This window comes from Neltuma alba, unplaced genomic scaffold (genome assembly GCF_004799145.2).
Source record: "Neltuma alba isolate B1F8T4 unplaced genomic scaffold, ASM479914v2 tig00010229_pilon, whole genome shotgun sequence".
Lineage (NCBI taxonomy): Eukaryota > Viridiplantae > Streptophyta > Magnoliopsida > Fabales > Fabaceae > Neltuma > Neltuma alba.
The window spans coordinates 840,656-867,427 of NW_021635161.1; the positions used below are offsets into that span (position 1 = coordinate 840,656).

General features: G+C 36.6%; 5 protein-coding genes and 1 pseudogene across 9 annotated transcripts; 2 read left to right on the forward strand and 4 right to left on the reverse strand.

Moving 5' to 3' along the window:
- Nucleotides 1–421: 421 nt before the first annotated feature.
- LOC114754989 (protein EMSY-LIKE 3) lies at nt 422–5,643 on the reverse strand. Of its 2 annotated transcripts, none has more exons than XM_028943856.1 (10): nt 5,329–5,643; nt 3,806–4,014; nt 3,597–3,706; nt 3,248–3,500; nt 2,820–3,038; nt 2,669–2,737; nt 1,701–1,943; nt 1,536–1,604; nt 1,357–1,420; nt 422–862 (listed from the first exon to the last, which is right to left on the reverse strand). In XM_028943856.1, the coding sequence occupies exons 1-10, from the start codon at nt 5,354–5,356 to the stop codon at nt 813–815; spliced, it is 1,314 nt and encodes a 437-aa protein (XP_028799689.1). In that variant the 5' UTR covers nt 5,357–5,643; the 3' UTR covers nt 422–812. The 2 variants fall into 2 exon arrangements, with proteins under 2 accessions (XP_028799689.1, XP_028799690.1); XM_028943857.1 differs by lacking the exon at nt 5,329–5,643 and adding an exon at nt 4,542–4,610.
- Nucleotides 5,644–6,320: 677 nt separating this feature from the next.
- On the forward strand, nt 6,321–8,127 carry LOC114754990 (S-norcoclaurine synthase 1-like). Its single transcript, XM_028943858.1, is given in 5 exon segments — nt 6,321–6,608; nt 6,696–6,943; nt 7,073–7,302; nt 7,305–7,399; nt 7,653–8,127. Coding segments are annotated over 5 exon segments (1,065 nt in total). The 5' UTR covers nt 6,321–6,356; the 3' UTR covers nt 7,893–8,127.
- Nucleotides 8,128–8,380: 253 nt separating this feature from the next.
- LOC114755055 (G-type lectin S-receptor-like serine/threonine-protein kinase RLK1) lies at nt 8,381–9,919 on the reverse strand (annotated as a pseudogene).
- On the reverse strand, nt 9,461–11,140 carry LOC114754993 (G-type lectin S-receptor-like serine/threonine-protein kinase LECRK3). The gene has a single exon (XM_028943861.1). The coding sequence runs from the start codon at nt 10,808–10,810 to the stop codon at nt 10,040–10,042; it is 771 nt and encodes a 256-aa protein (XP_028799694.1). The 5' UTR covers nt 10,811–11,140; the 3' UTR covers nt 9,461–10,039.
- Nucleotides 11,141–12,595: 1,455 nt separating this feature from the next.
- LOC114754984 (probable serine/threonine-protein kinase DDB_G0280111) lies at nt 12,596–17,252 on the reverse strand. Of its 4 annotated transcripts, none has more exons than XM_028943849.1 (9): nt 16,892–17,252; nt 16,606–16,709; nt 15,599–16,062; nt 14,915–15,080; nt 14,780–14,830; nt 14,503–14,685; nt 14,270–14,363; nt 13,339–14,087; nt 12,596–13,236 (listed from the first exon to the last, which is right to left on the reverse strand). In XM_028943849.1, exons 3-9 carry the CDS (start codon nt 16,060–16,062, stop codon nt 12,889–12,891), a joined length of 2,055 nt encoding a protein of 684 aa, XP_028799682.1. In that variant the 5' UTR covers nt 16,606–16,709; nt 16,892–17,252; the 3' UTR covers nt 12,596–12,888. The 4 variants fall into 4 exon arrangements, with proteins under 4 accessions (XP_028799682.1, XP_028799681.1, XP_028799680.1 ...); XM_028943848.1 differs by lacking the exon at nt 16,892–17,252 and having other exon boundaries at nt 13,339–13,701; nt 13,801–14,087; nt 16,606–16,822; XM_028943847.1 differs by lacking the exon at nt 16,892–17,252 and having other exon boundaries at nt 16,606–16,822.
- A 2,620-nt stretch (nt 17,253–19,872) lies between these two features.
- LOC114754988 (beta-glucosidase 24) lies at nt 19,873–24,194 on the forward strand. Its single transcript, XM_028943855.1, has 13 exons — nt 19,873–20,142; nt 20,327–20,396; nt 20,944–21,002; nt 21,091–21,166; nt 21,327–21,404; nt 21,554–21,641; nt 21,743–21,983; nt 22,085–22,200; nt 22,335–22,549; nt 22,645–22,676; nt 23,155–23,257; nt 23,373–23,469; nt 23,820–24,194. The coding sequence occupies exons 1-13, from the start codon at nt 20,014–20,016 to the stop codon at nt 23,986–23,988; spliced, it is 1,473 nt and encodes a 490-aa protein (XP_028799688.1). The 5' UTR covers nt 19,873–20,013; the 3' UTR covers nt 23,989–24,194.
- The last annotated feature ends 2,578 nt before the right edge of the window (nt 24,195–26,772 follow it).

The window sequence follows — 26,772 nt, forward strand, 5'->3', positions numbered from 1 at the left end:
TTTATTTTTCACAGCTCAATCATGGGCTCATCGACCACAATGTTGATGCAAACGGTTCATAAACGCATGTCAACTTATATTGCAAGAGGTTGAATACAGCCACCCCCCCAATAAAAAAGAGAGCATATAAACTAATAGGAGAAGGTAGTCCACGGATGACTTTTTATATTTAATAATTGCACCTTTTTAAAATCAAATCATAATATGTGTAATTACTTGCCATATGATACAGCTCATATCATCATGATATCATATCATTATTTGTATTGATTTGATTGAGAATAAATACAATAAATATATAAATTGAAGTATCTAACTTTACTCTTTATAAACATCAATTATTTTTCCAACTCCATGATATGGGACTCAACTATCTAATTGATGAGGATAGAACGTATCCGTTTCTGTATAGATCCTTGGGTCAACATCAAATAGAATGAAATTAATAATGGCAGTCGGGAGGAGGAGGCAAGAGAGAGAACAACCATAGTTCTGAACAATACAAGGAAACCAAATTTATACACAATCATATCACATGTGATGATCACTGATGCGAAGGTATGATACAAAGCAACAGCTGATGGGTCCTATGTCAATTTTTAACCTTAACGAAATAATTATTGCCAAAGCTACAATATGGTCAATGTCATCCTAACCCAAAAGACCCAAACCCTAGAGCTATCTATCATGTGTTAGGGAACTATATTGTACGGCATAGTACAACAAGAAAAGTCCACCCTCCCGCATGAGTGTGCAGGCCACCATGATAACAAAATATGTCTGCCCATTCTACAAATGTTATGCAATCCCTGTCATTCTCGATCCATTGATTGAGCATGTGAGAAATGGCGGCCACCCTCATCTATATATAACATTTATCACGTATAAGAATGCTTGATTCTCTAAAAGAATTACACGTAAAAAAAAAAAAAAAATCTCAAACAACTATTAGTGATTACAATTTAAAAAAAAAAAAATGCTATGTTTATATGAAGGAAATAGTGATAAAAAACCTGAAATTCTTTTTAAGTCCTGACACATTTTCATGTCTTGATCACACCATCACTTCGTCAGAATGAAAAAGCTACAAGCATTACTGGATTGGCAGAGTCGTAGTCATTTTTCATGTCTTGGTTTATGCTTGAATTAACCATTCCCCCAGTGAACCCAGATGGCTTGAATAAACCACGAATCTTTCATTTTATAAATCCAATTTTATATTAATACTTAGGATTATAGAAAGAATAGACACATTTGACACCCTGGTAAGGTCCACACTTTGCTTACTTAGAGAACCACATGCGGAATGACAGAGCTCAGAGAATAAGCCATAAAATATGATAAAATGAGAAGTACCACTTTCACCATCAGAAAAATCTGCAATTCTCGCAATTGCATCAATAAGAGCTTGCTCATGCTCCTGCGAGGAATGAGTTATTGATCATCTATGAATATAAACTTGTCGCAAAAAGATCAAAGAAGTCAGCCAGTAGAATTGTGTGTGGGTGCATGAGAAAGATTCGTATGTCCCATACCTTCAATAGTTTCTTGGCTTTCTCAATTTCTACAGGATCAGGATGATTTGCACTGAAAACCCTCTCAACCTGTCCAAGTCCACCGGCATATTATTATTATATTCAAAGCAATCAATGAATCTCAATCAATCAAAGAATGCTCCCCTTAAAAAGATTTGAAGTTACCTCCTTTATTAATGCATCTGTATGAAGCAATTGTATATCATCCGGACCCTTCTTCCCTATGCCATTTTGTGAAGGCAAAACATCTTTCCTGGATTGCCCCTTTGTGCCTCCTCTACCTCTTCCAGCTCCCGGAACATTATCACGACCAACAGACCTATTCATCCCACGACTAGAACCACCATAGGCTCCACGGTGATTGATTCCTGGATCCTCCCCCACCCACTGAATATCTTGAGGAGATATCTGCAGTTACAATACTGCATCAACATTAGCAAAATCAATGAAGTACTAACGTGCATCAAACATCAAAACTGCAGAAAAGTCATTCTCAGTAACTTTTTTCTTTAGATGTTGCCCAAGAGATCTGAATTGATCTTCAACTTTCCAAATTTCTAGCCTTACTTGCAAACAAACCATTGTTTTCTGAGTGGCTCAAAAAGCCACCACAAATTCAGGAAGTGTTCCAATTAAAACAATTCGAAAGATGGATCATCAAATATCTATGATAAAAAAGAGACAGTTTACTAATTTATTCCTGGATGAACTAGTAAATTCTAATGTTCACTTCAAGAAATACAACAACGGGATGGGAAAAACAAGACCAACCAATTTAATGATAGAAGTAAGGAAAGTCTACCAAAATAGTTTCCTCATGGAATTTGATAGACTACTTAGATTTGAAAAAAGTTTGATGTCTACACATGCATGGATTTATTAGAACTTTTGACTATTATTTTATAATTGACAACGTCAAATTTTTATATTTGAATTCTATAGTTCACCAAATGCAAATTTCCCATTAATGGGACAAAATATTAGTGCCTTAAAAATGGGAAAACACTTCATCTTGGCAGGGATAGTAGATATCAGATTTTTTTTTTTTTTTTTTTTTAGAGGGGGGGCTGTTATTTCGTTTTGTGTGTAGTGCTAGACTTGTTTTAGGAATCACGAAAAAGCATCAGATATACCTCTGCTAGATTAACCCATTCCCATGTTTCATTTGCAGTACCCATGTCATACACCAGAGCATGTCGACCCTGAAGAGATAGGAGCAAAAGAAAGATGTCATCTTAGTGTGAATGGGAATCCTAATTCCTATGAAATAGGGGCTGTCAATACCTCCGCTTGATTGTAGTCAGTGATAACAGCTTCATAAAAGTTATTATCATCAGGCCACCTAGTCCTCACTCTCCGGCCAATCAATTGATCATATGCAGCACCCTCAGCAGACTCACCCATGACAGCACCAGAAGAAACTCTATTAGTCATTTGATTCCTTCCTCCAGGTCCTGAGGAAGGGTACTGCTTCATTGAAGAGACACCAGGTAACAGTTGACCCTGAAAAATATATGAACAAATGAAAAATATCATAACGATGATGATGTGAGAAAATGTTCTCTTGGTGTAATACTCCAGTTACTAATAATTGTTTATGAGCAGCTCAAACTTGAACAAGGAGCAGCTAGGTAGTCAAACCAAACACAATAAAAGTATACAAATATGTCTCTAAAGTAAATGCCATATGCTAAATTGTAATGATTACTCACAGATTTGTTCTTCTTCCCCTTGGATCCTGAGACAGGTCCCCGTTTTGCAGCAGATGAAGATGGTTGGTGGGGTGCAGCTGCTGTTTGTGGGTGGAATTGTTGAGATGGCCCGCCATAAGACTGTGATGGTACAGACTGAGTTATCTTCTGTTTCTTACGGGATGCGGATATCGTAGGACTGGAAATGGAATCATGAATAGCTTGACCAGTACTCAACAAGCCAGGTTGATGGCCACCTGCCTGCCTCCACTCCCTATTGTGAAGTCCAACATTGTTAATTAACAAAAGTTGAAAATTAAATGAAAAACTAACAAATTAAGCTTGTAACAACATGTCAGTTTTATCATACCTTATCCTTCGTATGACATCATCTGCATTAACCCGGCCTAGAAGTTCCCTATGTTCCTCATTTGATAACCTCAGCTCTTTTCTAAGTTCTGTAATCAAACTCTCCTTCTCCTGAAGAAAATACATGTCATGTAGCAGTTATTTAGACCTGATCAAACAAATTTACCAAATATTAGATTATATTTCAGGAACCAAAATGACAGAATGTACCCAAGTAATGGCATCAGCTTGAGCTTTGAATGCTCGCAGAACTGAACTGTAAGCTTCCTGCTCAAGTTGGTGAATTTGAGCTTCCATGTCAGTTTCACCATACATCCTAGGATATGGAAGTGACCCTACAGCAGCTCTTCCATTCCCAGCAAGACGTCCCCCTCTGGGAATTCTGTTTTGGTGTGTTGGTGGCAGATCATCATCAGTTCCTGCAACCATGAAAATCACTTTGATTGGATACAACCACTGAACAAGTGTGATTGGACCGTAAAGTCACAACATAATTTATCATCCTTTTCTTGGCTTTGGTGAAAAAGCTATCTCAAACACAATAAATAAATTGGAATCAATAGCTCTACACATAAAGAGTTATAAACTATGCAATATGGGAACAAAATAGCTCTCCGACACTTCCCACTAACTCCAATGTTAAAAGGAAATTTATCATTCAAATCACCAACTTTTCACCAGGTATACCATGCAAGCTACTGTCAACCCGAAAACATCTAAAAGAGAATCCATCTTTCTCAAATTTTCGTGTAAATCAAAATTACTATCCATAATATAGAGAAAAACTCATAACAAGCAAAGAACAGCCACGGTTTAGGATCTTTGGTCTGAAAACAGTTCATCAGAGAGAGAGTCTATAAAACAACAATATATAAGAAGTATATCCTAGCATATAATCTGTAATGCTCTTATATATCTCAAATCAATCCTTCTCCACATCTCTTACCCTTTTTGTTTCTTTTATTCATCCTTCCTCCTCCTTAATGCTTTCTTGTTAAGGGATCACTGTTCCTAGCTAAGAGAAGAACAAATTAAATCCCGTTACATCGTTGGACTCCTTCACGGGTTTCCATTACCATTTCAAGGCTTGAAACTTATGAAACTACTTTCTGATCAATATAATGCTAGTATTAAAAATGCACCACCAAGAATTTCTCAGAAAATGTCTAAGTTCTATGAGTTGTAAGCTAACCAATGTCATAGAAAGATACTTGTGACATAAAACCTATATATTTCCAAAATGAAAAACTAGCATAATTCTGTGAATCAGATGAGAAATTAGACAGTTGAGACAAGTATAGCTATATTCTCATATCCGTTCTTTCGAGAGAAGAGTTCTAATCCTTTAGAACCAAAAGATTGAATTATCCTGTCGCCCAAATACTATACTTCTTGAGTTCCTCGATATAACTTCAAAAAAGGGGCTAATCAATGCCCAGAGAATATGCAGGTTCAATGACCCACCAATCAAATAAAGTCTCCATTCTCGTGAGAGACCACAGAAAATAACACAGGCCAGATTCAGCAACCGCACCACCAACCATGAAATGGTGTCATTTAAAGTTCTTTGCCGTTCACAAACGCTAAAAATGATCAAATTTTAGAGCACAAAGGGACAAGGCAAGGGAACAGTTGCAGAAAAGTTAAAGAACCCTAACCCTAAACTCAAAGCGAAAAGAATTGCAAATCATGATGAAGTACGAGAAGGATTAAGCAACTTCTAGTAAGCTCACCACTACTATCGTAGGGCTCGTAGTCCATAGCCAGCTTGCACTGGAATCGAACAACCCAGATCCAGAAAGATGCGAAAACGCCAAAGTTGAGAGCGAATGCCGAACAACAACTCAGAACACGCCAGAATCAGCAAGAGCGATGCAGCACCAAGCAAATGGTGTTGTCGAAGGATTCGAACATGGATGAAGTCAGCTCAGAAGAGAACCCAAACGGTGGCGAAGGATCGTTGTCGGAGCGATCACGGCGGGTTCGAGTAATTGAGCGGAGCTCAGGTCGGACCCGACACTGGGTTATGGGTACGAGCGTGCAACACTGTTCATTTTCCTCCTTTCTTTTTTTCCTTTTGTTTTTTTGGATTTAATAATTCATAGTAATTAATTTAAAATACAAAAGGGGAAAAATAAACTTAATAATTGAGTATGAGTTCCGCCCTCGTTACAAAAGTCCAGCAATCATAATTTTAAAGATAATCCATAACTTTTATCTAAGTCTGCTTCTTTTATGTATTTTATTTTCTTATTTCTTGGAAAATATAAAAAAAGATTTTCTTTTATTTTTTTAAGAAACAAATTTTAGGAAATGCATACTCAAATACATCGTTTGTCATGCCAATTTTTTTATATGATTATCTTCACATTTGAACATTATCAAACTCAATTAAGAATAGTTCTTACTATGTCAATATCTATTTAGGTTTTGTTAATTAACATATGTTGTTTCTTTTTTAAAAAAAATTAAATCCAATTTTTTTTTTGGAAACATTAAATTCATTTCCTTCATAAACCAATTTATTACTTCACTACTTTTATTTACCAATGGAAGAATGAATAAAAATACAAGTATCTTGTAATCCTATTCATATGTTCTTCTCCTCGCTATACTTGTCATACATCTAAGGCAATATCATCGCCAAGTCAAATTTGTCTTCTTCGTTGACGTGACAACTGGTCCAAACTTACCGATTATAGCAATGCATATGCATAACACACACCCCTCTGTTCAACGAAGCAGAGAGAAGCTGTTATCAATGGCCGCCATGGCTGACACTACAAATCTGGAATCATCCCTACCGGTTCCGAGTGTTCAAGTATTAGCCATTCAAAATCCAGATCAGGTGCCACCTCGGTACATCAGAGATGATGATGAAATCGGAGCGTGCCCTTCTGATTCATCTCTTCGTGTTCCTCTCATCGACATGGCCAAGTTGGTCAACGCAGAGGCAAAAGCTCAAGAGCTTCAAAAACTTCATCTTGCTTGCACAAAATGGGGTGTCTTTCAGGTGCTTCAAAATCTATATATACTTCACTACTGGGTCAATCTTTTCTATAAAGTGATCGTTTTGTTTTTTTGGTTCACTCTTTTGCAGGTGGTGAACCATGGGGTTTCTGATGAATCTCTTGACAAGATGAGGGACCAAGTTGAAAGATTTTTTAAGCTTCCATTTAAAGAAAAGATGAGATGGGCACAGAGACCAGAAAGCCTTGAAGGCTATGGACAAGCATTTGTAACCTCAGAGAACCAAAAGCTGGATTGGAACGACATGATCTTCCTCAAAACTCAACCCGTTCAAAACAGAAATTTAGATTTATGGCCACAAAATCCTCCTCAGTTCAGGTATAATCACCCAATCCATTCAAGTAACAACTCTTTTGGCATTCAATATTGGATTGTTCTTTCCTAATGTGTGAAGTTTGACAATCCTTTCTGATGCTTTGAAGGTTGTTATTTAAAATTGTGTTTTAGGGAAACTTTACAGATATATTCTGAACAAATGAGAGAGACAGCAAGTTCAATAGTGAAGTTCATTTGCATGGCTTTGGGGGTTGAGGCTCCAAAGCTATTATTAGAGAGCTTTGAAGAAGGACAGTATGATATAAGGATGAATTGCTTCCCTCCTTGTCCTGAGCCTGAAAGAGTTCTTGGGATTGTGCCTCATGCTGACAATTCTGCCATAACTCTCTTGCTTGAATGTGACACTTGCCTGGATTACAGTTCCTCAAAGATGGAAAATGGGTCTTTGTTCAACCTATTGAAGGAGCCATTGTTGTTAATATTGGCCAAATTTTTGAGGTTTGTTACTAATTAATCTGTTATACTAACATTTGCATCTCTTTTATTTAGTAATTTTAATGAGTGATCTTGTAAATTGTGAGTAGAGATTTTACATTCTTTTCATTAAGATCACCTTATAATAAGGACCTTTGAAAGAGTTTATGCATTTGTCTAAAGTCCTAAGTGCGTCCGTTAACTAAGTGATGAGTTTCGAATATGCATTAGTGCATAAGCAAGATTGGGGTAGTGAATTGTTCAATAAATTGTGCAGGTGATGAGCAATGGCATGTACAAAGCACCAGTTCACAGAGCAGTTGTAAACAAGTTGAAGGAGAGGTTATCAATAGTCACGTTCTGTTATCCCGGTTCTTCTGTAGATATTGGACCATTTGAGAAGCTTATTAGTGAGGGAAACCCGCCTGTGTACGAGACCATGACAAATGCAGAGTATTTCCATAGATTTTTCAACAGGAAGCTGGAGGAATCATTCATTGATAGCCTCAAAATATGATCCAGGAAGCCTGACGTGTTTTTTTTTTTTTTTAAAGTAAGAAAAGGAGAAACAACCTATTTACATGATTTTGATTGCCTTCTCTCTTTGTTATTGGTGTAAGTGGTGTCCCACTTGAAAATTTTTTTTGGTTAATTTAAAAGCATGATTGTATTTTAATTAAAAGAACCTGAGCCCAAAAGGTTCACTAGCTGTTGCAGAAATATGAAATGGTCTGTTCTAGTTTTCTTGATAACGTGGCCCTTTCTTTGGAAACTAAGACGATGAGGCCTTTAAGGATAGTATGGGGTTTAATTCCTTTACATGAGGAGAGCAAGGAAAATTAACCGTCTTTTTGTTTAAAAAAAATAATAATAAGAGTAACATTTCGTAATGAAATAATATTCATCAGAGGCATAAAAGTAACCTGAACCTAGAAGATGTGAGTGTAAGGCTATCCTACTTAAGCTGGAATAAATAAATAAATAAAAGGTCATTATAAATGTAAAGTAGCGTACTGAATTAACAGAAAGAACTAAAAGGAGAGGGGCATGGTGGCACAGACACATCAACGACACCTTCGAGCATTTGGATGACCTTCTTCATGGAAGGTCTCAAAGATGGGTCCTCTTGTATGCACCAAAGAGCCACCATCACCAGCCTCTCTAACCTTTTCATGTCATTTCTAGCCTCTTCATCTTCCTCTACAAGTTTGCGTAATCTTCTTGCTTTATAGCAGTCATAAACCCAGTCAATCAGAATCACTTCCTCTTCATTCTCTTTTCCCATGTCAATGCTTTTCCTGCAAAATAAAATCTCGAGCAACATCACTCCATAGCTATAAACATCTATTTTTGCAGTAATAGGAGCATTCCTGAACCATTCCGGTGCTACGTACCCTCTCGTCCCTCTAATCATTGTATGGGTTCGAGTTTGATCACTCAAAAGAAGCTTCGCCAACCCGAAATCTGATATTCTAGCTGTGAATGAATCATCTAGAAGGATATTTTGGGGCTTGATGTCACAATGGATGATTTGGGTGACACATTCTTCGTGTAAGTACATGATCCCTCTTGCAATCCCGGACGCTATTTGGATTCTTTTATTCCAATCAGGTCTTGAGATCCCAAAGAGGAAGCTAGCTACTGTTCCATTGCTCATGAACTCATACACCAAGAGCTTGTTTGGCCCTTCATCGCAGAACCCCAGAAGTCTAACTAGGTTCTTGTGATGGGTTTTTGCTATTATGCTTACCTCTGTTTTGAACTCCTTTTCTCACTCAAGGTGCAGCTTATCCAGCTTCTTCACAGCAACATAGGTTCTTGAAGTTGATGAGAATATGACCCCTTTATACACAGTACCGAAAGCACCTCTTCCTACTTCTTCTTTGAATCCATCTGTGGCTTCATACAGGTCTTTGTAGGTGAAAGTCTGGAGATTTGCATCCAAAAGACTTGATCTGTATCTATTTTTGTGCCTTCTTTTATACAGAGTAAGGAAAATGAATATAATTGCTGCAACAAAAAGTAAGTTGAGAAACACAGAGCTACCTAGGAGAAGGGCTCCTGCTAAAATCAAGGTTGCTTGGTCTTTCTTGTGTTTCTATCCTCTGAAAGGGGTTCATCCGAAGGAACGTCAGATTTGGGCAATTTTATCAGAGCCTTCCCATTAACATCCCAGTCCTGCCTTCCATTTGACAGAGGCAATTTCTTCTTCCAACATGTGCATTCCTTTATAACAGCAACCACACAGTAGCAATCATAGAGGCAAGATTTGCTACAGTCATTTTCATTTAGTCCCTGCAATTGTTCAAAATTTGAAGAACTGGGCCAAAAAGTATTGGATAGCTCTTGCATTTTGTACATATCTTCTGGTTTTGGCCTGCTTGATTCACAAGTTACTTGCTTGTCTAGCTTGCAGCCATTGAACTTATTAGTGGGCTCCAAGGGGGAAAACCCAGGAAGACAATCACAGATAGGCCTTCTATTAGCATCAAGTCTGCAGAAGCCATTGTAACCACAAGGTCCTCCTCCCAAGTCACCAGTCATATCTGAGCAAATGTCGTCAGGGATAGACCAAACAGTGATCCAAGAACCCGAGTTCCTACTTTTGTTATCTCTAGGATGAGCATACTGAGTGAAAATCCCATCAAAATCAAGTGTCGCCCTTTAATAGAAATCCCCTGAAGGAGCTTGTGTTTTATTTGCAATATTGAGAGTGTTGCCATTCCTTCTGACCACATTCACAAAACCTGACTCATTAAGAACCAGGCGGTACCCAGAATCCATGCGATCAGAATTATTAGTTGTTTTGCTGTTGAAATAAGGCTCATAGGCAAAATCTGTAGCTGGGGCAATTGGTTGAAGGACTACATCTCCATCATCTTGAATGCGAAGTTGAAACTTTCCCTTTGAATAGTTTCTGTCCATTTGCCTTGAAGTTAGCTTACCACCAATTTCCAGTACCCGAGTTGGAAGCAACGTATCTGTAGGGTTCTTGAAGCTCTCCCACACATAACTAGAACTTTTGACCAGGACGAAATTGCCTGTGTCAAGCAAAGCAGCATAGGAAATCTCATCATCAGCAATAGACATAGGAAGCGGAATCTCCTCGCCTTTTGGACCAGTGAGCATAAACTGACCCCTCGTAGTGAGTTCAATTTTTGATCCTTCTGGCGCTGGATTATCTCCATTTGCCCACCAAACTATGGTTTTATCTGGGATTTTGTCATACCAGACGGCGAGCAAGTAGACATTTTGATCATTGTTGGTGGCACGAAAGCCAAAAGCAAATTCCCCAGACGGTGATAGCCATGAAGAGGAGGAATCCTTAGAAGCTAATAGAGATGATCCTAAGGTTATGTTTGCGGTTTGGGATACTACCACCATAGATGATAGCACAAGAAGCAGTGAGAGGCCATGCTGGTGAAGGAGATTCATGGTAATAGCATACTTGCAGTATAAAGATTGAAGAATAATAGGGTTGTATTACTATTTACTTATAGTGAACTTGGATGTTTTCCTTTTTTTGTCCAAACAGCTAAGGCTGTGGATTTTTCTTGTATAACCTCAGGCGGTGGTCAACGAAGAAGGCTCAGGTGGTAATTGATGGCAAATTCTGAGTGGTCATCACCAAGTCCAAAGTGGAAGCCATTGTGAAGAGGGCTAGCTTTGACTTTGAACAAAACGTTAAATTTATATCAAAGTCATTGATTCTTGGGGCTATCGGTGATGAATATGAGGATGGTGATCAAGTCGTCTAATTTCTAATTTTCGGAGCTTGCCTTATTTTGTTGATCGATTTTCATTTTTGTTTTAATTTTTTGTTGTTGTATTTGATGAGATAGAAGCTTTTGAATAAAGATAAAATTTTATTTCAAAATGCCTGAACTCTATTAAAATGATAATCTTAAGAGAGAAATAATATTTCTCCAGTTCTAAATATAAGAACTCTTTCGTAGTGTAATTTACATTACAAAAAGGGTCTTATATTTAGGATCAGAAGATTATTAACTTTTACTCACCTTAAAGTTTTGACCAAATATATATCCTTGGAATGTTGACTTGGAATATGTTTAGCACAAAATTTATGATGAGTTTGGACTTAGTGATGCTAATATTTCTCAGGGTGTTGGTCAAAACATATTAGAGGTAGGGTGTGGAAAAGAGAGTCAAGATTACAATTTTGACATCTGAAAATTAATGGAGGATAACATTACTTTTCGTCCATTGCGTGACGCCTCAGGAATACTATATGGCTGCTATTTAAATTATGTTTCTTTTTGACATTTTTCATGCACAATGTTCCCTTCAGGCCAAAAAAAAAAAAGTACAATGTTCCCAGTAAAAATACTCAGAAATTCAACACTCTTAAAAATTAACCGAAATCGAGAGATGTTGGGAGAAGAGATGTAAGAAGGAACTAACGGAGTATTTGGCATGATGGAAAAGTGTTTTTTAAAAGTATTTTTTTTGTAAAATGAGACATATTTTTTTATATATTTATTTCGTATACTGTAAAAATACTTTTAAAACTATAATTTGATTTCCATCCAAACACCCTTTAAGTCAAAGAAATTAAAGATGAACGGATGATGATGTCCCCCTATCATACAAAAATAAATAAATAAATATATTGATTATTAACTCATGTCAACTTGTCAAGAACAAGCATTCTTCCTTCCACGTTGGATTTCTTGTTTTAATTATAACTGCAGTCAACTGCACTTTTTTTGACACCTACTACGTCATCGATATATAAAAGTAACACTCCTTGCTCAAAATATGAGTATAAAATCCTTGAAAAGATTTGGTTTTTTTATAGCCCTCAATTTAAATTTATCTTATCATTTAATACATTTTATTATTATTAATTAATTATGTTTTTTCTCATCTCTTTTTCTACGCATTCTTTCTCATCTCTTTCTCTACTTATTTTCTCTCCCACTTACCCACTCCATAAAATAGAGGTTACATTTTTTAAAATATTTATTATTTTAACTAATTTTGACCAACTTCTTGAGTTACATAGTTTAATTATTTAATGAGAGAGAGAGAGAGAGAAAGTATTTTGAAATGAAATAACGTTGCTGAGAGGCATAGAACTAGAAGTGTGTTGCGCATAAATTATGTGAGAGGAACAGCATTCTAAATTAAATAGTCCCACGCTGAAGGCGCATTGTAGTACTGTAGTCAAGATAGGGGTCGTTTGCCAATGCTCGGACCTTAAAACCCAAAAACACACATATATTCAACGGGAAATGTAACGTAAGAATCATCCAAACTGCAAATGTACCATGCTCTCAATCCAACATTTGATGCAATGTAAGAGTACACACTTGAAACTGTTGCCTTAGTCCATAAAAAACTATGATTTACACAACAAGAAACACAAGACACTCAAATCAAATGGCGTCGAATATGTTTAACAAACTCCACTTTTTTACTTCTCAAACCTTCTGGGGCCAACTTTGGCCATGCATTCATCATGAAGCTCATAGCCATAGCTTGCCATTCAGTTAAAAACCAGCCCATCCAGCAGGTTGAGAAGCTGATTCTCTCTCATAGGTAGACTTAGCCTCAGAATTACTCCCATCAGTAGTATGCCTAGGCATCTGTGGGCTTCCAGTATGGATAGCAGAAAAGTTTTCTGTTCCAAACGCCCAAGAATTAAATTGAGTAGCTGGCTGGGCAGGCTGATTGTTTTGCTGACCACCCCTCCCAACAGACTTGGAAGTATTGTCCACTGAAACAGGCCTCCGTGGCAGAGGTTCCTCTGGAAAAGCTTGCCATGATGACTTAGGTTCTGAACCAGGAGTTTTCCATTCAGCTTTATTTTGCCCTTGTTCCCGAACTGTCCCACATTTCTGCCATAATAATGCAACATATATAGTAATGAGCCAAAAACCAGAGCTATAGAAAAATCTACAAGTTACACGAATGCAGAAGAAAATCACAAATAAAATTACCATAGCAGTAGATGTTGCAACCGTTGAAGCTATTCTATGAGCCTCCTTCTTTGGTGATGGAGTTTTAGCTGCAAGTGCCAGCTTGAGATCTTGGAGATCTTGTCTTTGAGATCGACAGATGCCAGTGAGCTTTTCATACTTGGAAGTTATCTCAGCCTTTTCCAAGTTGACTTCCTTCAGCTGCCCCTTGAGTTTCTCCACCTCAGCCTCCAATGCTGCTTCCCTATCAGACTTATAACTAGGTCCAGAGTTGAACTTACTTGTATCAAAGTCAGCAACAAAAGCGTTAAAAGCCTGGCCTTGAAAAGTAGTTGTGTTTTCTACATTTGATGACATTCGCTTCTCACTACTATGATCTTGACCCTGAAAAAATTTTATTTCAAAGTCCTTAGAAGAACCAGGATCAGGCTTGTTTGATTTTCCATGTGAACTGCTTTTCAAAGTTTGGGATTGGGCACTGACCACTTTGCTAGGGCTAACATTATTAGGTAATTGATTATTCGCTGGACGGAGTCTATCAAGTTTTGATGAAATAGAATGGCAAGCTGGTTCTTCTATGGGTTTGCCCTTTCCCTCTGTGGCAAGTGATTTTTGTGCATGCTGAGTGGACCAGAAAGCACCAAGCTGGCCCCCACCGCCACCTCCCATAGAAGAGATGGATGACTGTGATGAAGTTTTAGGTTCTCCAGATGCCGGGGGAGGACTCCTACGAGGCACTGGGGTGGATCTGTTAGCAGGCTTTGAAGCACCTGTCGAAATTAAACCATAAAGGAATATTCATGTCAAGTATCATGCTTACAGTATTTTATTAAAACTACAAGTTCCAATTTTCTACCAAAACATCTGTCCTCTGACACACGTTAGATCCCATTTTAACCTTTTGAAACAACAAAACCTTAAATCCCCATTTCTTGGTCCATAGTCGCCTCACCTTCCTGCTTGTTGGAAGAAGAAAATTCAGGTGGTGTATCAGGTAATGACCTTTGCAAATTAACAGGTAACTGCTCATTAACCCGAAACCAGACCTGCCACCATGGTAAATTAGCCAACATTAGCAATCCTATGGTCACAACACATGCACCGCCTAAGAATGCCATCGACACGGATGATCTAAGACCAACCTAAATTCATGGAGATGAATGTCCTATCAAGCAAAGCGCTTGCCTGCGTGATATCTGGTCTGTCATCTGGTCGAGCTTGAAGCATGTCTCTGATTAAGTCTACAATGGATGAACTGTATTTAGGTGAATCAGGGATGCGATAGTTTCCATTAAGGACTTGAAGCTTGGATTCTCCATCAAATGCACTCCTGAAGTAGCATATGCGAAAGAGAAGACACCCAAGAGCCTAACATTTTTAAGAGGGTTGAGTTGCAGTTAGTCTTGAAACATTTTGAAGAAGTCATATTATCAAAGAGATGGGTGGAGTCCCCCTAACGTACCCATAAGTCCACTTTTTCATTGATGGCTTCTTTCAGAAACAGATCCCACATCTAAAGTGCGTTAATGGAACATGATTAGAAACTATTTTCATCACATAAGACCAGTTGTATTTGAGAAGACAAATTTCAACTTACCTCAGGAGCCCTATAGGCAGGAGTTGTGTACTTTCTGATATTATCTTCCTCAATCCCCATTTCTTCTGGTTTCTCAAAACGCTTGTGATTGGTGGATACGCTTCCAAAGTCACACAATTTCCACAAGCCATCCGAAGCTAATAGAAGATTTTCGGCTTTCAAGTCTCTGGAAAATGGAGGGGAAAAGAAATCATTCATAACATTCCACAAAGTATTATCCAAGTACGCACTGTACAAGCTCCTTAAACTCTTCCAAGTCACACCCAAAGAAAACAAATTTGACCATATCAAATGGTAAAACTGAAAAAGGTATTTATCAAAAGAGGATACTTACTCAAGGCCTTAAGAACAATAACATGAGAGAAAAACAATATTTGTATATTTAAATATGAATTCATGGCAAATAGAGATAAAATAAAGTGTAAGGCTACACGGAAATATAAGTTTCTATTAATGTAAATACACATTATATAACCCACAGTCCTATAAGAAAAATAACAGTACTCATCAAAAAGAAAAGAAAAGGGGAGGAAAAAAAAAACTGCGGCAATGATGAAGCAGAATTATAACAATTATTACAAAAAAAAACCCTCAAAAAAAGTTCATAAGAAACTTAAAAAACTATAAATAAGAGAGAAAGCTGACTTTGACAAAACATCATATCCAAGTGGCTGTCAATTTTACCGGTGAGCAATAGGTGGCGATTGGCAATGCATTGCAAAAACTGCATTGCATATATCCCTGAAGATCAATAAAACCTGTTGCTCCTCAAAATACCCTGTTCCCCGGCTCTCCAGCACCTGCACCAGAGACTTCTCACAGAATTCCATCACAAGGAATGCTTCTTTTGTCCTACCCATGTCAAAAATTGCTTGTGCATAAAGTGTGACAACATTAGGATGCCCTTTCAATGACTTCATCACTGAGATCTCCTTCTTGACCAGTCCAAGGGATTCTTCATCGTTGCATATAATGTGCTTCAAAGCAAACCGTTTTGACATGTGCACAGCATCACGAGCCAAGTAGACACAAGAGAACCCCCCTTCAGCGACGGCCTTTTGAACATTTATTTTAAGATTGCCAACATCTATAGTGCGTCCTTCAAGCCCAGCCGGCTCTTTATGTGTGAATGGCCTAAATCTCCACATCTTTTATTTGGGAAAAAAAAAAAAAAAAGACACATTAGAATGCTACATATGTAAATAAATTAACACTAAGAGTAGTACTATCCCCAGAATTTAGGACATGGAAGTTCTGTTTTTACAAAAAAATATCAATATTGTACATAGATCAAATCATCGACGGTAAGCAAAATAATGGGCTTCATATTGCCAGTTGTTGGCTGTGCCATTTAACTCCATCCTCAACATCGGTTAATTCAAACAAACCGATCAGTTAACTTCAAATTTATGAAACAAAGGAGTGGCATGTGCAATAATAACACGAAATTCTCTAAAACAGCCACAAAAAAGATGAATTTAGTGCTGAAACCTTTTAATGTACAACATGGCAATATTCGATTGCCAAGCACACTTTCATATGGCAAAACAATGTGACTTGATAGTTCTTATGCATCCTTCATTGAGTAATAGCTATTCGAGAAAACTGCATTTCATGATATTCAATAAAATAATGGCCGTCAGTGGTTTAGAGGATGCGAATCATAGGCAAGGAAACCGTAGCTATCTTACCTCAACTTGAACGATTTTTCCCAAAGAATCTTGAACCCAAAACTCAGCTAACAACAAAAGAAAGCACCTGACACTCGATTGAACGTCAACTAATCGTCTTCGATCTGTGCCAACATCCAACACCATATCATCTCAAAGATCGCAATGTTCATCCAAAAGCAGGAAAGAAAAGAAAGGCGATATCATCCCTCACGATATAAATAAAAGACAAATGAAATCCCACCATTATTTCGTTAAAAATATAAAAACTTTTGTACAATAATCATAAGAAAGCTCCTTGCTCCACCTGTCTCAGGCAGATTAGAACTCAAGAAGTTCGTGACGAAAGCCAACCAAATCTTATCCACGATTAACAACACAGCAAATGGAGATCCAAGGGCTATCTCAGCTGATCCAAAAACGCAATGCACGGTCTATAAAACTGTAACTTCCCCTAGAGATTTCACGCCGAGGTGGGGGAAGCAAAGCTAAAATTGCGAAAGCGCGGAGGGTATATATAGGTGCATTAATTACAGCGAAAGCTGGAAGGAAGATCGAGACGGGGAGGACGCATGAATTGAAAGCACGAGATGAACGAGATTAGGGACCGTACAAGCATGTGATCTGATGGAATCGACGGTTAAAGATCCGGGGGAGGGGTGGCGGTGATTGCATAAGTTAGGACCCACGTTGTTTCGGTGGGGACTTGGAGGACGTGAACAAGACTTTTCCCGCCATTAAAGGGATCAGAATTCACAGCGAGCGAGCGAGCGGTTACAAAACGGTACTCACCTGATCTGAATTCTGAGCACAACGTGGTGGCACGTCATTGGATTGCTAGCAAATTCTCTCTCAGTTTTTTTTTGTCAGCTACTTATTTACTTTTTAAAATTATGATTAATATAAAAAAGCTAGTTTTACATTCAATTTAGTTCTAAATATAAAATCTTAATTCATTCCATTTATCATATTTATCTAATTTTTTAAGATAGTCCTTATGGTAATTATAATATTAAATATTTTATTAAATGATTTTAGAGAAAATAACATCTATTTAGTATAAATAACAAATTTAATTATTTTTTAAGCTATTTAAATTAATGAATTAGTTTTTATATTAAAAATTGAGGTAGTACTATATTTGTTTCATTTTTTTTTGGGTACCAATGATGATCCATAGAACATGCAATTAATAACATGAAGTCTTAAGTCAGTCTTTAAGATCTCATTTGGTACGAAGCATTTAAAATGAGAGGCAGGTATTGAGATTATCATTGAGAAAAATCATTAAAAAAATATTTAATAGGAATAATTGCTTGTTACATGGGATTGAACAGGCCGACGTATGTGAGATTGGGGACTATCATGAAGGGAGAGGATATTCCCAAATCTTACTTTCATAATTTGTCTAGTCTCATCTAATAAGTAATCTTTCATGCTAAACACTCTTATAATAGATTTTTTTTCAATTCCAATCTTAATCCCTATCCCTCATTTTCAACACTTTGTAACAAATGAGACCTAAGTGATTATTTTAAAATTTATCTAGAATTATTTGGAGCCTTTCTTTTTTTCAGTATAATTAAAATTTAGATGAATTAGGCCTCAGAAAGTCATATGAGTTAGGATATGCCTCTAAGCTTTTTACTAAATAAACCATTTTTGTTGGCTAATTGGAGCACCTTCTTGGACAACGAAAGACACTTCAGGTCGAAGGCCCAAAATGCAAAACTTGGGGACAAAAAACCCATAGAAAATTAAGACCCAGAAAAGCCCACAATAGGGTATCGTCGCTTTAGAGAATTCTTCAACTTTATCCGCAACCCTTGAATAAAATACTGCAGAGTATATCAAGAGAGTTGGGTCCAGTGAAAAAAAAGTCAACGATCCAATGTTTGCAGTGTTCGTGCATAACAGTATCTTGAGTAGAATTATTTTTAATAAAAAAATATTTATGTCTAACAAAAATATCGTATCTAATAAAAAGATATCTATGTTTAAAAAATATTGCAAGGTATCAAATTGTCATCGAACGAATCTATTAAAGCAACAACAGATTGCACTATGAATAAAACATAACTGTATCATCCCTTTCAAATCTCTTATGGTGCACATTCTGGTCAAAAAAAAAAAACTCTTATAATGCACGAGATGGCGCATTTAATTGTACAGAAAAGTATAAACAATATATATTGTACTCCGTAAAATCATATTTAGTTTATTTGTAACCCTCTTGTAAATTTGAGAAGTAGCAATGAGTAGATCTTGTAGTGTTATTTGTAATCATGCGGAGTCAGGACCATATAAATATCACATATTTATGAGAGGTTATAAATTCTTATAAAAAATTATATGAGGGTATTGCTATCAATTATTGCAAAAATATCTTCTTTTGGGGGGTCGGGGGACGGGGGACCAAGCAATTATTCACTAAAAGGGACGTGGGGAAATCAAAAAAGGCTTTGAGTTTTGTCGGTTACTTTTTTAATCAAACTTCTATTCATGCCTGAATTCCATAGAAAGAATAACGTTTAATTTTTATGGCTTTGGAATAACAGGAGTTTTTCGTTTATATTTTTTTTTCTTATATTGAGTTTTAACATATAAATTAAAAAAAAACGATTATACACTCTGTTGTATTTTTCCTACGATCCTAAATAATAAAATTTATTGTGTAATGTAATTTTTATTATAAAATAAGTCTTATTTTAAAATCCGTAACTCTATACCGTTTTTTGAAACATTTACTTATTTGATGCACCTGTAACTTCAAACTCAAATAGAAGGCAAGATGTAGCATTTGTTTAAAGATTGTTTGGAATGATTTATAAACTGGAATAAGCAGTTTTTTTAATTATTAATTATTACGTATAAAATGCAAAGTAAAGTAAGTATATGAGATGATAATTTTCTTCTTAAAATCAGATTTCAAGCCATCCTAAACGTTTTGATGCGCGTTTCGAAGCTCTGGTTAAAACGTCACTTTTATCACCGGAAAAAGAAAACGTCACTCTGTGAGCTTTTAAATTAAACAGAAAAACTCATGGTAAAAAAAAAAAAACAGAAAAACAAACAAAACTAGCTCCGCAAGAAGGAAAGGATGGAATCATAGAGGTTCTTTTCAGATAACTCGTATATAAACAAATGGATGGTGCAGGGTGCAGACTGAAGACTCAAAAAGCATGAATTCTTATTAGTTTAAGCGGGGAACTTTGTTAGATAACCCATCTCGAGAAAAATGGCATCATTATAAGGGACTTAGTGGCAGAAGGGTGTAACTTTTTTCCGTTTCCTTTTCAGTAAGAAAAAGACAAACGCTTCCTTGTGCTGCTAGCTTGCTACTTTCTTCAACACATAATAATATAACTATACACGCGTTTTCTTGCGGAAGGAAGAGTTTGAGAATCAAAATTCAAACGCGGAGGAACAATGTGGTGGTGGGGTAGGGGTTTTCTTCTCCTAGTGCTTTCTTTTGCACTTTTCGATTCGGTAGCTTCTCTGAATCGGAGCAGTTTCCCGGCGGATTTCTTGTTCGGAACCGCATCTTCGGCTTATCAGGTGTTGTTATTTGCATCTATCACTTCTTTTACTCTCTATCATTGTACGGTTATTTATTTGCATCTGGCTGTCCAAATGGTTGAATCTTATCTTGCGGCTTACTTTCCTCTCAACATTGGTTAGTTATTTGCGTTTTTCTTTGTAACGGGATTCTGCTCTTAATAGTTTGCTTCTGTAAATGAAGTATGAAGGTGCAGCGAACGAAGGAGGTAGAGGCCCCAGCATATGGGACACCTTCACTCACAGATACCCCCGTATGAATATCTCACCCTTGTTCTGGGCCAACTAGCAGCTTCTCATTTATTTTTGTTCCCTACATGGCAGAGTAGTACCATCTGCTTTCACCGAACTGTTTTATGCGTGCGCATATGAGTTTCAATCTTTCATATGGCTTTGTTTAGGTGGGGAAAAAAAAAAGATTAGAGCATGATATCAAGGAACTTGATGCCCTTTGTTTAATGACGTAGTCTTCTGTTCTAACTGAAATATTTTACTAGGTTTGTGCATAGATGAGATTGAATCCTTCCTGTTTAGAGTTAGAAATGATAGCAAGGAACTTGATGTCTTCTTCTTAATTAAGTAGCATTCTGGCATGGTTTTTCTTGAAATCCCAAGATAGCTGATTAACATCCTCTGTTTTCAGTGAAATATTTTATGAAGATTGGTCTATGTGGGATTCATCTTTTTTAGAAGCAAGATTAGAAATGATATCAAGGAACTTGTTCTTCTTTTTCTTGATTAAATTTTATTATCAAACAAACTTAAAGGCCTGAGGGTTGAGACATTTTGTTGGTTCTTTAGAAAGCGTAGCTGACCACAGTAATGGAGACGTTGCTGTTGATTCATATCATCGCTACAAGGTACTTTCATTCCTAAATATTTCAAATTTTAAGTTGCTGGACTTCACTTTCGACTGATTACATATTTTCTTGCATAAAAAATTGTTAGGGAGATGTGGCTTTGATGAAGGATGTTGGATTTAATGCGTACAGATTTTCCATCTCTTGGTCCAGAATACTACCCAGTGAGAACTGAGAAAAACTGAGCTTGCCTGCTTTTATTCCTTTTATTCTCCTCAGATTGAATGTTCAATAACTGATTCCCCCCTTTTTGAGATGCGAGAGGTTAATTTGGCTTGTTAGTTTGTACTATTTTATTAATCTCATGATTGAATTATTTTCTAGGGGGACACCTTAACGGAGGAGTGAACAAAGAAGGCATTGCATATTACAACAATCTCATTAATGAACTCTTATCAAAAGGTCAGCGCAGAGAGAGAGAGAGAGAGAGAGAGAGAGAGAGTGTGTGTGTGTGTGTGTGTGTGTGTGTGTGTGTGTGTTTCTCATTCGTTATATTTATATCTCAAATCAAACCCAATTTCAATTGAATTTCTTGTTCCTTATACCAGCAGGCATACAACCTTTTATAACACTATTTCACTGGGACCTCCCTCAAGCTCTTGAAGATGAATATGGTGGTTTTCTGAGCCCCAAAATTGTGTAAGCAGTAGTTATAATAACATGGTTTTCTATAATGCATGGAACCCCATCTAATTCTTTTCTAACTGCTGGAAACATTCACCCTTTGATTTTGTAAACAGGCAGGATTTTGCATCCTATGCAGATATATGCTTCAAAGAGTTCGGTGACAGGGTAAAGCACTGGATTACTCTTAATGAGCCACTTTCCTATATTGGTGGTTATGCAAATGGATGCTCTAAGAAGTGGGAAGGCCCGAACTGTAATAAAGTGGGTGATGCTAGTACTGATCCCTACCTGGTTGCCCACTACCAGCTTCTTGCTCATGCTGCAGCTGTCAAAGTCTATCGGGCGAAGTACCAGGTATGCGTTTTCATGGTTTTAAAATCCAGCAGAAATCAAATTACATTTCATTTTCATGAACGAACTTTGTGGCTTGGTTAACATAACGATCTTTTTAATAGATTTCCCAGAAGGGTCAGATAGGGATAACCTTGAATACTGCTTGGGTTATGCCTCTGACCCCATCTAATGCTGACAAAGAGGCAGCAGCTCGGAGTCTTGCTTTTTCATATGACTGGTAAATGTCCGTCTCACTTGAACATAATTTCCTTGTTTCAACTTCCTACCTGTCATGTATTTTTTTCAACTCTTCTCTCTTGCAATTCCTCATGAGTGATCTGGCCTAGCACTCATCATATCTTGCTTTTGAAGGTTCATGGAACCCCTGCATTCTGGTGCATACCCTGCTGTAATGGTTCAAAAAGCTGGTGCACGATTGCCAAAGTTTTCTAGAAGCGAGTCCTTGATGGTTAAAGGGTCCTTCGATTTCATAGGTTTGAACTATTACACCTCATATTATGCAGCTGATACACCATGCCAACATGAAAAGCAAACCTTCTCCACAGACGCTTGCGTTAGATCTACTAGTAAGCTATGAAGTTGAACCTTTTGTCTCTCTCCACCTTCTTTTATTGACTTTGCAAATACCTTTGCTTACTTATGATCCCTCTTGGTGCTTCAGCTGTAAGAAATGGAGTTCTTATTGGTCCAAAGGTAATTATCTAGAGATCATTTTTTTACTCGGTTTAAGACAGTTTAGTTCATGAAATTGAATGTCGTCTTTAAGACTTTTTTTGTAGCCAAAGCCTGAGGTGCTACTTCAAGGAGGTTGGTTTAATAACTTACTGGTTTAAAGGGTGGATGGCTTAAAGTTATCACTAAGGCGGTGTTTGGTATCCAGGCATTTTAATTTTCCAAGTTCTTTAAACGTATTTAAATGATAAATATAAAATATTGGATCTATATTATACCCGAAATGCTCCAAACATTTAAAGAACTATATGCCAAACGTCACCCAAATGGGTTTATATTTCTATAGTAAAAACCAAGTAAAATCTGGATTGGGTTAATATTTTTCGGGCTTATAGGGTTGACTCCCTCAAAATAATTAACTCTTGGGGTCACAAATGCATTATTTGTCCCGAACTGGTTCAATTTGAGAAAGAAATTGAGAAGTTAAATAATTTTGCAGGCTGCCTCGGACTGGCTCTATGTCTATCCACGAGGAATTCAAGAGCTACTACAATACACAAAGGACAAATTTAACAATCCTGTCGTTTACATAACGGAAAATGGTAAGATTAGCCACTACTTTCCCTCTGACCGTAAAGGCTTGGATTGGATCTTTACCCAGTCACACCTCCACTGTCTTGTTCTCCTCCTCATCAGATTTCTTTGTTATATTCATAGGAATTGACGAGGCCAATGATGGTAAAAGGACTCTTGATGACAAAATGAGGATGGACTACTTCAGAAGCCACCTTCTGTATGTTCAAAGGGCCATCAGGTAAGTGCAAAAATAAATCAGTTCAGTTGCAACCTAAGAAACACGCACATAAAATACAACACAGTAAGATACCAAGTGTTCAGACACAATTATAGGCACATATATAAAAGAAATTACAAAAACTCATTGAATTGGATATTTTAGGTGTTGGAATTCATTTGCTCACCTACCTTTTGACTTTCTTTTTATTGACCCATTGTTCTCTCTTGTTAACTTCTTGTGTTCAGAATCAGATGTAATTTGAAGTATTGTGTTTGTATTTTCCTATACAAGTGTCTTACACAAAACTAAACATATGCAAGGTTGTAGTTTTGATGCTTCCTATTTCCTTAACTTCGAATTTTTGTCAGGAATGGTGTTAGGGTGAAGGGCTACTTTGCATGGTCATTCTTGGACAATTTCGAGTGGACTGCCGGATACACTGTTCGCTTCGGAATGGTGTATGTAGACTACAAAAACGGGTTGAGAAGGTATCGTAAAAGATCGGCTTTATGGTTCAAAGTTTTTCTCCGCGGATGAAATGTTATGATCAGGCCATAAGCAGGGCCACTATATATACATTTGATATCTAACAATTGGTCCTAATATTAAGGCTTCATTGTTATGTGGAGGGAAGTTCATGCCTTTCCTTGATCTGTTTCTGTACTTTGTGGTCCATTGGCCACCCCTTAATATGATCAGACCTGAGTTGATCTGTTAGTAATAGTTGACGTTGAGACTTTTCAGCATTATGAATGCGGCTACAAGTGCTACCTCTTACATGAACTCAAACCCTCAAACCCGAGACTTTATACTTAAACGGTCTCAGTTCCCTTTGCTAGAACCCATGCCGATGTGTCTTTATAGCCTATTTAACTTAGGCAAATAACCAAGGTTGTTTATGATTCCTTAAAGATAAAGTTTGCTATTGGGCTGTTATGCCATATCGCCAAAGCGGTTGGGGAATTAAGGCGTATGACCTTCCCCGTTGCAAGAATTAAGCCAAAATTATGAGATGCATTCAATGGAGGATAAAGCTTTGTGAACTAGTACAACTGAGTTGGCACCAATGGTTTTGTAATCTAGTTGCATGAAAGGCTATCTGTAAGAGGTTAGGAGTTTAATTTCACTTATAGTATTGAGAGGGTGTTTGGCAACATCAAAAAGTGTTTTTAAAATGTATTTTTTTTACAAAATGAGGTAAACTCCTTCATATATTTATTCTGTATACTATAAAAATATTTTTAAAACTATGATTTGGTTTCTATCTAAACATTCCTTTACTCATAAGTGACCTCTCTCTAAATTCAAAGATTAAAAGGAAAAAAGTGAAACTGCGTTAACACTAGCTTGAGCATGAATCTAAAGTAGCCCATGTTTAGTCTCAAGATTTATGTTCGTCCCAAAAAAAAAAAATGCAAGTCTCGTCATTTCACTTGTTTGTGAATTTATTAAGTTGATTCTAAACTTGTGTGTATTTTCTTCTACTTTCCCCCTAATGAAATTCGAAACTCAAGAAGTCTATAAATTTGTTTGCACAAATGACAAAATAAATATGCTATTCGACCTTAATTAATTTATAAAAAATTTATTTAACTTACAGATATACTACCTCCAAATTTATTTATAAGACATTGTTTGTAAATTATAAATCAGGTTTTATAATTAGAACCGGTAGTATTATTTGGTGAGTTTTTAATCTCTTAAAATTTCAAGACAATATGTCTAGCTAAATTTAAATGTCTTTTTTTCCCTAAAGTATCTATGCTTTTTGGGGGGGGGTTAAATGATGAATTTTCCCTAAAAGATACTTAATTTTTTTATTGGCATAATGTTCCTTTCGAAATTTAAAAAATGATGTGAAGTTACTTCATATAAAATAACATTTGATATAAAGTTTTTAGAGTTATTAATGTTCAAATGGCACTTTGCTCAAATAGATACAGGAGATTGATTTTTAGTTTCTGGTTTTTGTTGTTGTTAGTTTTTTTTCCAGCTTATAAAAAAAAGTTATTAATGTTCAAATCGTCAGTGGAGAAAAATCCAACAATCTATTATCAATCAATTTTTCGATTCATGTCTGGGAAAAATTCCTATTAATTTAATAAATGAATTATGACCGTCAAAGCTTTACAAAGGTGTCTTCTTTATGTCTATGTAGCTGTTTAGATTAGTTGTGAAATAAGTATGCGAAATGAGCATAAAAGCAAAAACACTCATTATAAATTGATTCAAGCACCAATTTGAATTAGTTTATTCTAAGTAATTTTACACTGTTATGCGTGAAACATTATCTAATAAAGATAAAATAACTTTTTTAAAAAAATTTGATTCTAGGGTTTTCCAGACATGCCATAAAGTGGGCCAAAAAATAATCTCGAAGTAGGGCACCGGCAGGACCTCGTTCCCATAATATCTTTGAAAAAATAAAAAGAAGACAATATATATTGAATTCCGGGTCTCTGACTTTGTGTCAGAAGGATATCTTTAAAATAAGAGATTTCTTGAAAATAAAAGATCTTTGTTTGAGTTTTTGAGGATGTTATTTTTTCCCCCTTAAAAAAGTCCCCATCTCTGTAAGGACCCGCTTCGTTTAATTGCAGTTTGCTTTTACAATACACTGCAGTGCAATGCAGTAGGTTGCAAAGCAATTTTGATTACTGATGATCTGTTTGGCATATTATAAAGAAAACATGGTAGATGATATTTATTATTTTCAATAAAACAAATAAAATTTATGAAATGACCTTTTTATCCCTTGACCAAAAAACAATCCTTCCCTTACCGAATGTTTCTTCCTCGACAAGACTGCTGATAAAATGCACACAACCTTCATTTCACTAGCTATTGAATTCATTATCATAACGGACTGAAACCATTAAAGCCAATGATAAAATCATTGATTAAGGCCACTATCATCATCATCAAAATTTTTACATCGTCATCAACCCAAATGAAAGATACTGTTTATAAAGTAAGAGACATTTGAATCAAAGAAGATAAGGGAAATAAAAAAACAAATATGGAAAGCAAGGATATGAAATAGAAAAAGAATTAGATTTGAAAACCCAAACAACACGCAGATCAAAGAATGTAGAGACAAGATCATCATTGGATGGATGGGAAGGCAGAGATATGAGATTTTTGAAGGAAGGATGTTGGAGGCTGATGATATAGCAAGAGGAGAATAAACCGGGGGTCATGACGAATGCAAAGCATAGGGGCAGAAACGGGGTAGAGACAGTGGTGGTGCTAGGTGTCGAGTACGACGGTGTTCATGGTGGTTAGGTCATCAGCGGCAGCAGGTGCTAGGTGTGGCGGAGG